Below are 15,328 nucleotides of genomic sequence, written 5' to 3'. Positions count from 1 at the left end.
CTGAGCAAACCTGTACGAACACTTACTGTATGATACAACACAGAGATATAGTGATACTATTCCACGTCCCAGAATAAAATGATTCTATTTTTCAATGCAGTAGTACAGTTGCATTAACCATATAACTACACACTATTTTCCTATTTAATGCTGTTCAGTTACTTTGTTACAATCTATATGGTTAAAAGTGCTATATAAATAAAGGTGACTTGACTTGAACTACACAGTGTTTGATACACTTCCTGCCTCTTACTGAGTGTCTTTTAGCTCAAGCTGAAGCAGAGGAGGAGGGGTATTCTGTGGTACTTGCCAGACACCTCAGCGGTGAATGTGAGAGGGGAAAATACTACAGCCTTTAGCTGTGTCAAATGCTCTAGATGAGCAATTCATTATAATGTTTTGACATTACAAAGATCAAAGGAGGACTGCAGTATAATCAGTTTCGTTACGAGTATATGAGCAATATTATGATTTCTGGGGTTATTCTAAAGGTTGTTCTCGATAACATTCAAATATACACAGAAATGTCAATTTTCTTTTTCATCAACAGAGAATATTTATTTGAACATTTAAACATGAACCTCGACAGTTGTTTTAGTAAATATAAGTAGAATACTTATAACAGGAAATAGAAGAAGTATTGAATACGTACTTTGTAAAATTTGGCTCCTGAGTCATTCTGAAACAGAGTCAGACTCTTGCTGTCCAGTCTCCAGTAGTGTCTCTTTCTCTGCGGACAAAACAGGTTTGACTCAATTCAAAACTCAGGAAAGTTGTGAGAAAACACATATTGATATAAAGGGCATTTAATGCAAATTAAGAAGCCATCAAGAAGTCTTAGTGTAAGGTAAAGGCTACTTATTATATGAAACTGCACTTTGCCTTCAAGAAATAGAAGATCATGCAGGTTTGAAACAACAGAAATAAATAACTACGAGGCAAATTTCACAAAAATATTGCATTGGATTATATAATTTAATAAATCATAGCCATTATTTATCTGTCTTTAGAGCAACAGCATTGAAACAGTAGAGCTAAAACATCAGTATTCAACTACATAGTTATTGCAACAACAAAAAGGACTTAAAATGACACAAAGAGAGCTCTGGGATCCTTACTGATGACTCAGATCAGCTCAACATAAACATAAACTGACCAAACAAACAATTCACTAAAAAGAATCAATGACAAAAAGTGCAATGAAGCATTCTGTCACACTACACTACACACACACACACACCCACACTCACACACACAAACGAAAAGAAGGTTTTTAATGGAAAAGTTACCATATCATGAAAGGAGCAGTTGTAGTTAGTAATTCTTATTGTAGTCATATCATTGTAAAACAGTTATGCCCTTAGCAGATGCTTTCTTATCAAAATGCATAAACAGTGTGAATATGAAATAAAATCTCACAAGGTTGTCTCGACTGGTGTAGTGCACCATCCATCCTTCTTTGACCACAGTGGAGCTCCTCCTCTTGGTGTGTTTGACGGACTGGACCACACGCATCAGGGGGATATTGGTGCTGGTAGAGGGGCTTCAAGAAGATATGAGACACGGCTGATGTGGATCATTGATCAAGACTATTTCAACTCTCAACTTCTGAATTTAGAGGTTTGACTCACACAAAATGAAAATTCTCTCATCTTTTACTCACCCTCAAGTTATTCCCAACATGTATGACTTTCAAACCAAACCAAACCAAACCAAAAGTTGCTGGTCCCCACTGACTTTCACAGTATGATGAAATACTATGTTAGAAAAACCAGAAACTGTTTGGTTACCCACATTCTCTTAAATGTCTTCTTTTGTCTACAGCAAAAGAAAGAAACTCATAGGTTTGTAAAAACTTGAGCGTGAGTAAATGATGACAATTTTCATTTTTGGGTAAATTATCCCTTTGTGCCTAAAAATATTTTACATTTAGCATATTTTACAAGCTTTATCAGTTACTTATAAATGAAGAGAATATAAACAAATCTAAAAAACTAAAAAGCAGCAATATACAAATGCTGTGACAAATCTCAATTAGTCTAATCCAGTACACATACATGTAGGATTTTTTATAATAAAACAAAAATAAAACAAATAGATAGAACAGAAAATGAAAAGAAAATGCTAGTGTTAGAGGGACATTTTTTTTAAATACATAAATAGAAAACAAGTAGATAGAATAGAAATAGTGTTAGTGTTAGAGGGTCAAGAATTTTAAAGAAATAAAAAGAAGAGCAGACACAATAGAAAACAGAATAGAGAGAGCAAATGTTAGAGTCAAGTTTTTTTTTATAAATAAAAATTATACAATTAAATAAATCGAAATAGAATAGAGAGTGCTAGTGTTAGAGGGTCAAATGTCGATGGAAGAAATGTATTGTAGCCATTTCATTAGCTCGGATCGAGTTGGGAACAGTTAAGGTAAAAGTCAGTGGAAGTCATTTTGTGGTTGGCACTAGAATGTGCCGTTTGCATGCTGAACGCAAGCTTCTGGAGAGGAACATATGTCTGAAGGAGTGAATTTAGGTAAAGGGGTGAAGAGCCAGTGGTTGTTTTGTAGGCATTTTACGATTCCACAGAGCATATACCTGATGGTCTTCACAGGTTCTTCATCCTTCTCACGGTCCATGAAGGGGGAGTCCATAAAGAAGATCTTGTCTTCTGGAGTGGTAGGTTCCTCTGAATCATCCAGACCACGACTACTATCACTGTTCACATCACTGCTGTCGACTTCCATCGTGGTATCAGAGTCAGGACCTGGGCTGGCCGGCTCTGAAAGAAACATACAGTAAACCTACCTAACCATGTTTCTATTAGAACCTTTTTCATTTTAGTTGAACGTGGCTCAAACCATGAGCATACCTCCATTGAAGACTCCAAGGCAGTCTTTTGGTACTTTTGAAGCACATCGCTTGTGGCAATTGAATTTACAGTCTAGTGAAGAAAAGGCCTCATGATCACTTTGTTTTTCTACATTTGTCTAGAATCGTTTTCTGTATGGGAAAGCGTAAAGGAAAACGGCGATACTCACCTTTGCACTGCATGCCCTGGCGGAAAAGCCCTTTGAGCAGCCGTTTGCAGAACTGACAGATGGTGGGACGGGTGTAGGTGTGAATGACAAAGGTGTGAGGGACCTTCACCCGCCCCAGCACCATCTTCTCCATCCAGATTGGCCGGCCGCTCCATGATGGTATCCGCTTACCTGGCTCCTGATGGGGGCGCTGCTGCAGCGGAAGACAAGGAAACAAAAAGCTGACTACTCTAATTCACATACTGTGTACATACTGCTCTGAAGACCACTGACATACTATGAGCAGTATGACAAGTATGATTTTGTTGGAAATTAATACTTTTTGGATCCATTTAACTAACAACTAACAAGTGACTGTAAAGATTTTTACAGTTACAACATTTTCAATTTCAAATAAATGCTGTTAAAAACATCATGGTTTTTACAAAAACATTAAGCAGCTCAACTGATTTCAACACGGATAACATAAAACATATTTCTTTAGCAGCGAACCACTATATAAAATGACATTTTACAATATATTCAAATAGAAAAGTGTAATTATGAAAACTGTAACTATATTTCACATACTTATTATTAAACAAATAAATGCAGTCTTAATGAACATAAGAGACTTCTTTCAATAAAAATATCTTACTCATCCCAAACCACTGAACGTTAGTGCTTTCATAGTAGATGCATATTCAAGAATACACAGTACAGCAGCCATCTATATCCATCTATATGAATCTAACACAGAAGAAATCATTTTTAATGATTCAGTTCTTCACAGCACACATTTCTTTACTGTATTCTGAAATGATAGCTCAGATTAATTACTTAAAACAAATAGAGAACTGAGAATTGCATTGCTTCTTCTCAAGAAGGTTTCGAAACTGTCCACTCGGTTCAAATAAAAGCTGCTCAACCACAGAGGATTTCAGAAAATCAGAAAATTATTGATCTGACCTTTTTATAGTGGTCAAAAACGAAATAACTTTCTTCCCTCTCATTTCTTGAGGCCTAAAGAGCTGTCAGATGTAAAGAGCTAAGTTTGTGATATTTCACAACATTTTAAATACAACTCTATGGGTTGGCAGGGACAGCAAATACAATGTCAGGCCTCCAGAGGAGTTGATTTGAAATCAAATAAGCATAACATACAAGCAAAAGTAGAGTGTACAACTAAAAGGACACCATGTACTTGCCGTGTTTGGGTTTGGACTGATATGAGGTGACCGCTCTAAAACAATGCATATCTTTCAAGACATTTTGGTAAATATAAACTATAAATATAAACTAATAACAAGTGAAGCATAAAAAGTATTTGGATATTTATGACACATCCAAAGAGTATGCAATTTCACTGCTTTATACCAGACCTCAAAGTACACTAGACTATATGTGCGCATGGACAATAAAACCAATCATAAAGGTCATTTTTTAGATCTGAAAGCTGAATAAATGAGCTTTCCATCGATGAATGGTTTGTTATGATCAGACAATATTTGTCAGAGATACAACTATTTGAAAATCTGGAATCTGAGGGTGTAAACAAATCTAAATATTGAGAAAATCACCTCTGAAGTTGTCCAAATGAAGCTCTTAGCAATGCATATTAATAATAATAAAAAAAATAGTTTTGATACATTTACGGTAGAAAATATACAAAATATATTTATGGAACATGATTTTTATTTAATATCTTAATTATTTCTGGCATAAAAGAAAAATTGATCATTTTGATCCATACAATGTATTGTTGGTTATTGCTAGAAATAAACCAGTGCTATTTATGACTAGTTTTGTGCTCCAGGGTCACATCTCACGATCTAATCTAACCATTTTGGTTTATACTATTAAATACATACTTTTGGTTGAAATTTGGAAAATGCTTTTAAAAAGATTGTCTGTAAATCTATGAAATCAGTTTACGCCGGTAAGCTAGAAGCTCCATCACAGGTGTAGTTATACAAAAATTGTCCAAATATTTTTTGTACTATTTAAAACCAAACAAATAATGAAAGATCTATGTCATATCATTTTAAAACCTAAAAATAGTGTGCAAAATAAATAATAATAATAAAAAAAATGAATGCAAATGTTGAATGAAATCCTTCCTCACCTCTTCCAGGCTCACGACAGCATGCTCTGCAGGAGCAGGACGAGGAACAGACAGCGACGGGCCGGGCAGAGACACATTAGAAAGACGTCTTTTCCTTACACCGCTACAGTTGTTAGGGATCTTAAAGGCGCATCGCTTGTGATAGTTCAGGCCACATCCTAAAAATCCACAAAGAAACTTTAGTGTTCAGGATTAGCGTCAGGGAAAAAAAAGCCTTGGATTTGGTTCAAAGCAAGATCAGAATATTATGAGAGATAAGGTCAATGGTCAAGAAGATCAAAATCAAGCAGAAGGTTTAAGGACTGAAGATAAGATGACACACAGACAAACCCAAGGCTAATTCCATCAAAGTTTTACTCCTAAACTCCAGCAGAGGGCTCCCGCTTCTCTTTTCAGAGAACATCTGGGCACTTCAACATGTTTAGATACCTACTCAGAATCCAAATGAATCTCCTGAGGACTGGGTGGGGATTTTAGATTATTATTATTTTTTACTTTTCTAAATCACATTCACAACAGTTTAAATTCTAAAGTGGTTTAGCATGCGTCTCTATATGAACAGCTTGTATCCATCAGTGTGGCTTCTTCCAACTGGAGCCCATAATCTTCATGCAGCTTTTGATTGTCACATCCAGCGCTTGGCAGAAACACTGGGTTTCATTCAGACAGCCCCTGATTTCAAGTTCAAAGCCGAAGCGACGGCAGCACTGACACATCGCTCCGCATGTCTGAATCCATGGCCTCCAGTCAGACTCCATCACAGATCTCTAAAGCAGTCTCAGACTCACTGAGATCCACAACAATACCTAGATTCAGTTCTTTTACAAAGTGCTCTTTTATGCTGCTGTTATTTTAGTCAGTCAATACTTCATTATGGAATTTTCATTAATTTATTTTACTCATATGGCAAATACACACACACAAAAAAGAAAAAAACTGTGAAAAGTTTGAAAGAAATAAGAATTACATTTCTTTAAAGTTTTTAAGACTCTTTTCTGCTCACCAAGACTGCATTTACTCAATTAAAAATACAGTAAAAAATGAAATATTTCATAGAAGGTAAAATAATTGTTTTCGTCAGAAATATATTTCAAAATGTAATTGATTCCTGTGATCAATGCTGAATTTTCAACAGTCTTCAGTGTCACAATTCAGAAACATTCTTATTATTATCACTGTTGAAAAAAATCCCTAATGCTAAATATTCTGTCATTCAAAAGTTTGGGTTAAGATAAAAAAAATAAAAAAAGAAGCATTATATGTGTATATACATATATAACTTTACAAAAGATTTTGATTTCATATAAATGCTGTTCTTTTGACCTTTCAATTCATCATAGAACTCAAATAAAAAAAAATGTAAATAAAATTTAAATAAAGTTTCATGATTTCCACAAACATATTATCAATGTTGAAAACGGTTTTGCCTGCTTAATAAGGACATACCTTCACATTTGAGGCCCTGTCGGACGAGTCCCCACAGCATCTCTCCGCAGTAGTCACAGAAGGTGGGCGCTTTGTAGGAGTGGACATAAAGCGCATGTGGTCGGATCTGGAAGTCTTCAACTGTAGCTTGAGCTGTAATCAAAACGCAACTTAAAGGAAAACTCAGGCAAAGAATGGATGATGCAACAAAACACTGGGCAACATAATACAAATGAAAACGAAATGAAACAAAAGAACAGGATACAAATAAAACACAAGTCAGCATTAGCAGCATATAATTAGTCATAATGTTTAACATTCCAAAGAACAAGGAATCTGCTTGTTTTATATGTTTATGACAGATGGTTCAACCTTGTTTTAGGGTGCTTTTGGTGTGCAGCTGGGTTTGATCGACATCAGAGTTCGGTTCGTTTGGATGATGTGTACTCTCTCTTCTGACCTCGGGTGCGCACCCACGAACCGTACCCGAGTCTGCTCAAAAAGGGTGCTCTGGGGTACGGTTCTCTAGTACGGTTCATGCTGATGTGAATGCAATCATACTAAATCACTGAAGTGAATCGCCATTTCATTTTCCTGACGTGCTACAAACAGAGAGCTGTATATCTCATTTCTGTTCGCCTTCACCGTTCTTTAGATCACTTGCGGTACATAAGTGACGTTACCGAAGCTTTGTAAACAAGACAAAGGTTTACAAACTTTAATATATAAAAGTGCAGAGAGCAATGTTATGCATTTGCCTCTTTCTCCTGAGCTGTCGTAATAGATCATGTGTGAACAGGATCTTTTCAGAAATCCCGGTAAATATGTGTTGGCAATCATATCATTCTTATGGAGATGACATGATTACTCTGAGCTGTTTACAAAGCTCCGCTGCTTTATAATGAGGTTTTCTATGGAAATACGTGCTATGGAAATATTTGACAATTTCGCTTTAGAGCTTTTTGTCACGCTTCTCCATTCATTAGGGCTGCGACTCTGCAATTGGATACTATTATGCGTGTCTCGTGTTTATAAAAGCAAAAAATTCTGACTGGCTACTAATGTTAGTTTGGTTGAGAGTGAAAGTTGCACCTCTCATACCATTGGTAGGCGAACGCATGGATAATCAACAAGATTTTTTAAAATTTAATTTAATTTAATTTAATTTTATGTAGGATTAAACAATGCACACCGGAAATCCAGCACGGTGCCGGAGAACTTTAAGCCCTACAGTTCGACAGGAGCAGCGGGAGGGGGAAAACAATCAAACTCTGGTTTGGATTAGGAAAGTGAACCAAGTGTGAAAACACCCTCTACAGACCAATGAGTGATGAGCAGTTTCATCTCCTGAAGGCAAACCATCAGACGTAACTACACAAGGCTGTCCTTTAGTCTGATCCAGGGTCAGTGATAAACTGATGTGACTCAGACCGGAATGAGTACATTTGGATGATTCACCAGGATGAATCAGAGAATGAGAGAACATAACTTCATGTGTGTAACAAGAAAGTCAACATGTAAGGCTGTGAAACAACATGCCACTTCAGCTGCTTCTGCAGTTCCTGTTTTATGGGTTGTGGTTTTACCTTAATACACGACTGGCAGACTTGAGTAGCACACAAACTGACTGCACTGGCAACTCCGTATTACTGCTCTGAGGCCTTTTTACTGGGAAATATTGCTGTGCCCCAGTAGAATATGACTGATAAATCCTTATCTAGCAATGAAGATTACTGCACAACTGATTACTGATAACATGTCAGCTATTACTTTGTTTAGAGAACTAATGATGCCAGAATCACTCTTGATCTAATCTGACAAACAGATTAACAAAAAGGTCTGCATTTGTTTGAGTTTTTTTTAAGTTCAGATTTATTCAGACATTTCAGTCTTCATGAGTTCTTTTCATGTATTTTACATGAACATTACAAAGTAATGGATTATTTTATAAGACGAAAAAAAAGATAGTTACCTAAAATGGATACTAAAAAGGAAGCAAAACCTAGAAATGTCTTTTATCATTGGTCAGCAACAAAGCAGCTTGACTCTGAACTGCAAATATATATATATATATAGGGAAACCTTTTGATGGGTGCCTGTAGAAAGAAGGCTAGAAATGTCTGTCACATGGTTTAGTCTGATACATGCATACACCATTAACATTTTCAGTCAGTGAGTGAGAAAGCATCTGCCAAGTACATGAATGCACTGCTAAAATGAAAGTATATGATCAAAAAACATTTGGTGCATGGCAAACAACGTGCAATCGCCCATTTCTGAAAGATAAAAAAAGAAAAGAGATAAACTGTGTCCTAGATCTCTGTCACTGTGTCACAGGTGGATGGTTTTTCTTACAATTATGAGCAAATATTTTGACAAACTGTAAGTGCACACCCAGTTTTCACTGAAGTTACTTACTGGAGTTCCTACCTTTTTCCCTCGTTTTGTGGCATAAGAGCAAAACATTCAGTAAGGTCAGTTTGACACCCAACAAATTTACAAACATCAATGTGACATCAATCTAATATAGCACCAAATTGACTTTGTAGTGAACATTCCCAGGATTTTTGACAGAATGGGAGGGAAGTGATCTGACAGCAGATCAAAAGTACAGAAGAGGACTTAAGTCACAATATTGGTTATGGAATGCATATTATATTATATTATATTATATTATATTATATTATATTATATTATATTATATTATAATATATTATATTATATTATATTATATTATATTATATTATGTATTTGTTTATTTGTTTATTGCAGCTTGAAATTTTTTGAATCTGAATTTAAAAGAATTCAAGACTTGATTTCAGGTTTTTACATTTATTGTATCTAAGAACTTGGTTAGCTCTCCAAAACTCAAACCTTGACTGTGAAGCACCTTTATGCTGCAAACAGAAGTGGAAAAAACCCCACAAAGCTGTGTTTACAAAAACCTTTATTACAGTGAATTGAATGCTTGAAAGTTGATTGACTTTGTGCACAGTCGACAGAACATGAGACATGCTCCCAAACAAATACTACATATCAACTAGTCTTTGGGTTACCTGTAAGATTATTAGTCTAAATCATCTAAAGGAAGTCCTGTATAATTTTGGTTTCAACTGACCCTGAACAGATACATTTCTTAGGAGACATTTACATTAGATTTGTTCTTCTGCTGAATTTTTTGTGGTTGGTCAACTCAAACTCTCTGTGACTTTGAATAGAAAATCTGATGTTTTACCAAGTACATATTCCAACTTTTTTATATATAAATAAAAATAAAAAAAATTCCAAGGTTTCTTTCAGGTTCAACTCTAATAATTAATTTTAACCAAGAAAACATACAATTTAATCTGATAGTATAGAAATCTGATTGGATAATTTGATTATTTACTCCATTATTCCATTGTAAAATCGTAACTTTGGTCATGATTCAATTCAAAACAACATTATGGAACAATTTACAAAAATGAAGAATTTAATGTGATTTGTATCTAATAAAAAGCCCTTAATTTGGATAATATCATGTTAATTAAATAGAACGTATTCAATGCTATGAAAAACACTACAAAGTGTAGCAATGGGCAGTCGACTCTGAATAGCCCTAGATTCAGAGTCACCTCCAGCAAAGGAATCGAATCTGTTTAAATCTAATTCTTTTTTTTTTTTTTTTTGGCGAGTAGCCATGTTATAAGTGAAATAATGTAGAGTCAGCTGGTCATTATTGCAGACAGGAGGAATAGGACATTGACACAAAGCATATCACAGCCCATAAACTATAGTAATGTTTCATATAACTTAACTGTGTTGCATAATGTGATGAACAAATACTCATCACGAGTCAAGACATGTTAAATAGCACAGTTACAACTGCATTCTCCAACAATTTTTGTGATTCATCACTTATGACAATGGCAAATATATATTATTTTTTTTACGCTACACTGTTCAAATTGGCAGAAGAATGCAGATGCTCTAGAAGTCTTAATGGATTTTATTTTTTTCATGTCAATTTGCTTCTTTGAACAATGATGGTTCTTTAATTAACTGACTGTCTCCATTAGAAGGCTGCATTTTCAAATGTGGTTTGTTTTGACCACGAGCTTGAAAAAAAAAACGTATTCTCTGATGTTAGGATACAAACTTAAGGAACAAAGAATCTCAAACTTGATCAAATCAAACTGGGTAAGGAGAAAGAAAAAAAGTGCATTCCTTTTTGAACATCAAAGAGACAAAGTAGAACATTTGAGCTTGCAGTGAATCACATGGCAGGCAGCAGTCCAGAGCGCTGGAACACAGACGCATAATGAGCCATTCATGAAGACACTACATACATTATAACACACAAGGAACCCGGCATCTCAAAACTCATCTATTAGTCTTCAGGGAAAATATCCAAACATTGTTAATAAAGTCTAAACTCGTACTCTTTTAGAAAGACTCCTTCAAAGTCCTCGAAAACATTCAGTTTCAGGAATTCCTCAAATAAAGTGCGATCTGTTCCACTGCTGAACTTGAAATCAAACCAAAATACACAGATAAGAGTTTGATACTCCACTTGAATACACAGCACAAGGACAGAACGGCAATGTCCAATGCAGCAGATCCCAACAACACACCATCACAGACAAATGCTCCGAGTGATCGGCGTCCTGCTGTTCCCTGAACCAGATCTGCCCTCCACAACCCCTGCTTCTTCTCAGCAGAAGCACGACCGTCACCTACTGCAACAAAAACAAGCTTTTGCCTTTGAGCTGAGATCCAACAAAAAGATGCAGAGTGTGGATACAAGGAAGAGAAAGACAAGACAATATTGAGGGTCAGTGTGTGAAAGCATATTCGTTTGTTTTGTCTAAACCAGAAGTTATCAACTTACAGACAGTGGTCCAGATTTGGACCCAAGACTGACTCCATCGAAACTTTAAATCAGCTCAAAATATTAAACTATAAAACAAAGTCTGCCCATACTTTTCATTCGGGTACAGAAGTGCCATTAAAGTACACAAGATTGAGTGAATCAGCCCTATGTATCTGCCACTTGTTCACTCTTGTGTACAGCTGACAACAAACAAAACACACACTGACTTAGTAATGAATTATACTGGGTGTTAGTTTTTTTTTCTAGAGTAGGCTATAATCCGTTCGATGGTGGATTTAATGAATTGACTACAAAAAATGTATACTGCGAAGTATATGCATGCAGTTACCAACCAAATAACATACATTCTTTCAATCAAGGGTTGCACTTCATTAAATAAAATAATTTAATAAATACCTGTTTACAAAAAGCACTTATTCAAATGAAGAGGGGAGCGTGCATTTTCGGTGGCAGGGCCACGACTCGAGAATGTTGCACTCCTGTTGCTGTTTGTTATTCTGCATGAAACTTCATGCCAATAAATGTAATTTTATTAATAAGATTCGGGAGGAGCGCGTCAGATACTTAGCCTAACCAACACAGGTGGACCATAATCAAGTAATCAATCCCATAGTATAAATATCGCTGACTTACCTCTATCCATTGAGGGTTTATCAGCATCCCTCCTCCACCTCATCTCCTCACTTCGAGTTCATTTTATAAATAGACGGGGAAGGGGGGGGGGGCACTCTAGGTTCGGGCCATTCACGAGCTCGGAGCCCTTCCCCGGACAGCACGCCAAATTCGCATACCATACCTCAATTAATTATATGTAAGCGTGAACTAGTGAAATAAGAAATATTGCTGACTTGTGCATTTCCAGCGCTCTCTTTACGTTCGTCCGTTATTTGACGTTGAAAAAGGAAACATCTTTTTAGACATGGAAAATCGATTTTACAATCGATTCAATGAACACTTATGTCTTAAAAATCGAAAAAGATTTTTTTCACAAAAGTGACAGCCCTAGAACAGATTGTCAACACATCCCACCACTGTATGGCCAGATGAGACGCAAACTACGGTTTCTAGATTTGGTAACCAGTCTTGCCAGTAAAGTTTTGATTGCTGAAGACAGCAATCAAGATGAAGACGATTGCCGTGGCGTACAGGAGTCGTACAGTAAGCACGCATATATATATATATATATATATATATATATATATATATATATATATATATATATATATATATATATATAAAATGTATATATATATATAAAATGTATATATATATATATATATATATATATATATATATATATATATATATATATATATATATATATATATATATATATATATATATATGAAAAAAAATGTATATATATATTAGTGCTGTCAAAATTAGCGCGTTAACGCATTCGATTAATTTGAAATATTTAACGCGTTAAAAAAAAATAACGCAATTAACGCGGTTGCAGTTTTTTTTATTTCCAGTTGTGGCCTATGTGTCTTCAACGTGCAAAGAAATATGGATAAGACCAAGGAAGGACTTTTAGACGGAAAGTTTCAGTATAAAACTCTGCCGGATTACTCTTCAGTCTGCCACAAGAAACATTACTCTTCATTTAGTCTGCCACAAGAAACATTACTCTTCATTTAGTCTGCCACAAGAAACAGCAACATTAAAATCATGAACTCAAATGTCATTGTTTAAAAAAAAACAAAACAATGACTGTAACAGTGCGTAAATCAGACCTTTCTGTAACGCTAACGTTAATAAGCTTAAACGAAATAACGAAATAATTGTGTAGCGGAGTATTTTTTGTACACAGTGCCGCGAACTGTCAATCACTCCTGTACGCGTGCATCACTGTCCTCCTCGCAGCTGCAGCAACTTGCGCTCTCTCTCTTCATCATGCTTTAAAACAAAAAGGGGACAAAAAGATCATATTGTCTTTGTGCATAGGCTATAGATTAATTAGATAAATATCTAAATTTGTGCCTTGCCGTCTATGGTATTTTTTTAGAACTTAGAAAAAAGATGCTGCAGCCAATGAGCAGCCAGCGGGGGCTGCAGGACGACTCAACCTCCGCAGACAGTTTTTAATGTTTATCAGACAATAAATACTCAAGATTTTGCTTTAGTATAATTCACAACGAGTTTCACACACCTTCTCCGGCCACGTTGAGTTGTTGACACTTAACAGTGGGAAAAGCGACACATGCGCTATTCACTTGTATAACTTAAGGGTGAATGGGTAATGTAGTTTCTGCTCTGGGTGGGATGAATTAGGAAGCTTGCATTGTGAAGGGCGCTCTGAAAATCGGCAGTGCAGGTAAAAGATTAAAACCTCTATTAAAACAGATGTCCAAATGAGCGTACCGGTACGCTACAAGCACGTTCTGGGCGCACGGAGAGGTGGCGGTACGCTCAAGAGCTATATTTGGAAGTGGTGCCTGTGCGTACTGGCCCACTTAAAGCACTGGCAATGACTATACTTTGGAATTTTTTTGCAGTCCACTTAGAATTCAACATGGAAATCATTTTTGTTTTTTATTGGCATTGATTGTTTTGAAATTCAAATGGTACTTACATGCCTGTGTTTTTATTTCTGTAATAAATATGGCTTTCAAGCCAACAGTTAATTTGGAGGATATTGATGGTTTATTGCAGGTATGTTGTTTACATGAGAAAATCTGTGTTACAAGTTAAACAAAAATTCCAATAAACAATCATATTTTGAATTTAAATAGTTTCTTTGTCTTGAGTTTACATTAATTATTTACATTTTACATTTACATATCCAAAAAGGTTCAGTCTTTTAATTGCGATTAATCGCGATTAATCGCGATTAATTTTAAAAAATTGTGCGATTAATTAGTTAATTTTTTTTAATCGATTGACAGCACTAATATATATATATATATATATATATATATATATATATATTAGGGCCGGGACTTTAATTAATTACTTACACAAACAATAACGCGTTAACTAAGATTAATTAATTACACAAACAATAATGCGTTAACTAAGATTAATTAATTACAGAAAAAAAAAAATCCAGCATTTTTAATAACTTATTTTTGCACCCCGGAACGTTTCTCACTGGATGCGTTTCGGCGGGACCGATTATACTGGAGCACCAACTAGCGTTCGCATATCACCGCAGCAGCACATCTAGCCTCAAGTATCACCTCAACGCAAAACATATAGCAGCTAGCGTGGACTTTACACTTTATGTTGAACTTTGTATTATTTTGTTGGTGCAACTGCCAGTTTATGTTGAACTCTTTATTGTTTTGGCCAAGGTTATTGAGAGTTGGACTTAGTATGTTATGGCCTCTGAAGCAACAGAGAGATGTTTCCTAATAGTCAGTGTTTCCAATGTTCTGAATGTAATTGACAGTATTGTGTTTTAATAAAAAAAAAAAAAAAAAAAAAAAACACTTTACAGAAGGTTCCAGCACCTATAAGCTTCCTGAATTTCTGAACTGTACTATTTCTAAATTGTTTCTAAATATGCTATTGCTACACTTCATGGAAAAAATTGCTCTGGTCTGCTAGACTTGGTTGAACAAAAATAAACAATATTTTGTTGCTTAAGGTTATGTATTCAGTCATTATTCAATGGTAAATCCATTGTGAAAAAAAAAATACTTCTCACTGTTCTCAGGTCAAAATATTTATCTGCGATTAAAATGCGATTAATTTCGATTAATTAATTACAAAGCCTCTAATTAATTAGATTAATTTTTTTAATCGAGTCCCGGCCCTAATATATATATATATATATATATATATATATATATATATATATATATATATATATATATATACATACATTATTTTATTTTTTTTACTTTTGAACCATGCTACTTGAGTCGAGAACTGTTTCAGACGATTCAGT

At 35.2% G+C, this 15,328-nt stretch overlaps 1 protein-coding gene across 3 annotated transcripts in view; it reads right to left on the bottom strand.

Moving 5' to 3' along the window:
* Nucleotides 1-15,328, bottom strand: part of prkd3 (protein kinase D3) — a 75,046-nt gene that overhangs the window by 13,006 nt on the left and 46,712 nt on the right. For 2 of the 3 annotated variants that reach the window (XM_026285363.1, XM_026285364.1), the window contains 7 exons: nt 6,582-6,713; nt 5,136-5,293; nt 3,032-3,224; nt 2,863-2,934; nt 2,589-2,772; nt 1,420-1,543; nt 653-730 (listed from right to left, as the gene is read on the bottom strand). In XM_026285363.1, the coding sequence (XP_026141148.1) occupies nt 653-730; nt 1,420-1,543; nt 2,589-2,772; nt 2,863-2,934; nt 3,032-3,224; nt 5,136-5,293; nt 6,582-6,713 (941 nt within the window). The remainder of the gene's footprint in view (nt 1-652; nt 731-1,419; nt 1,544-2,588; nt 2,773-2,862; nt 2,935-3,031; nt 3,225-5,135; nt 5,294-6,581; nt 6,714-15,328) is intronic. The other variant, XM_026285365.1, reaches the window with a different exon arrangement.

Source organism: Carassius auratus, chromosome 17 (assembly GCF_003368295.1).
Source record: "Carassius auratus strain Wakin chromosome 17, ASM336829v1, whole genome shotgun sequence".
NCBI lineage: Eukaryota > Metazoa > Chordata > Actinopteri > Cypriniformes > Cyprinidae > Carassius > Carassius auratus.
Note: the sequence above shows the minus strand (reverse complement) of the source record. Positions and strands in the feature narration are given on the sequence as shown.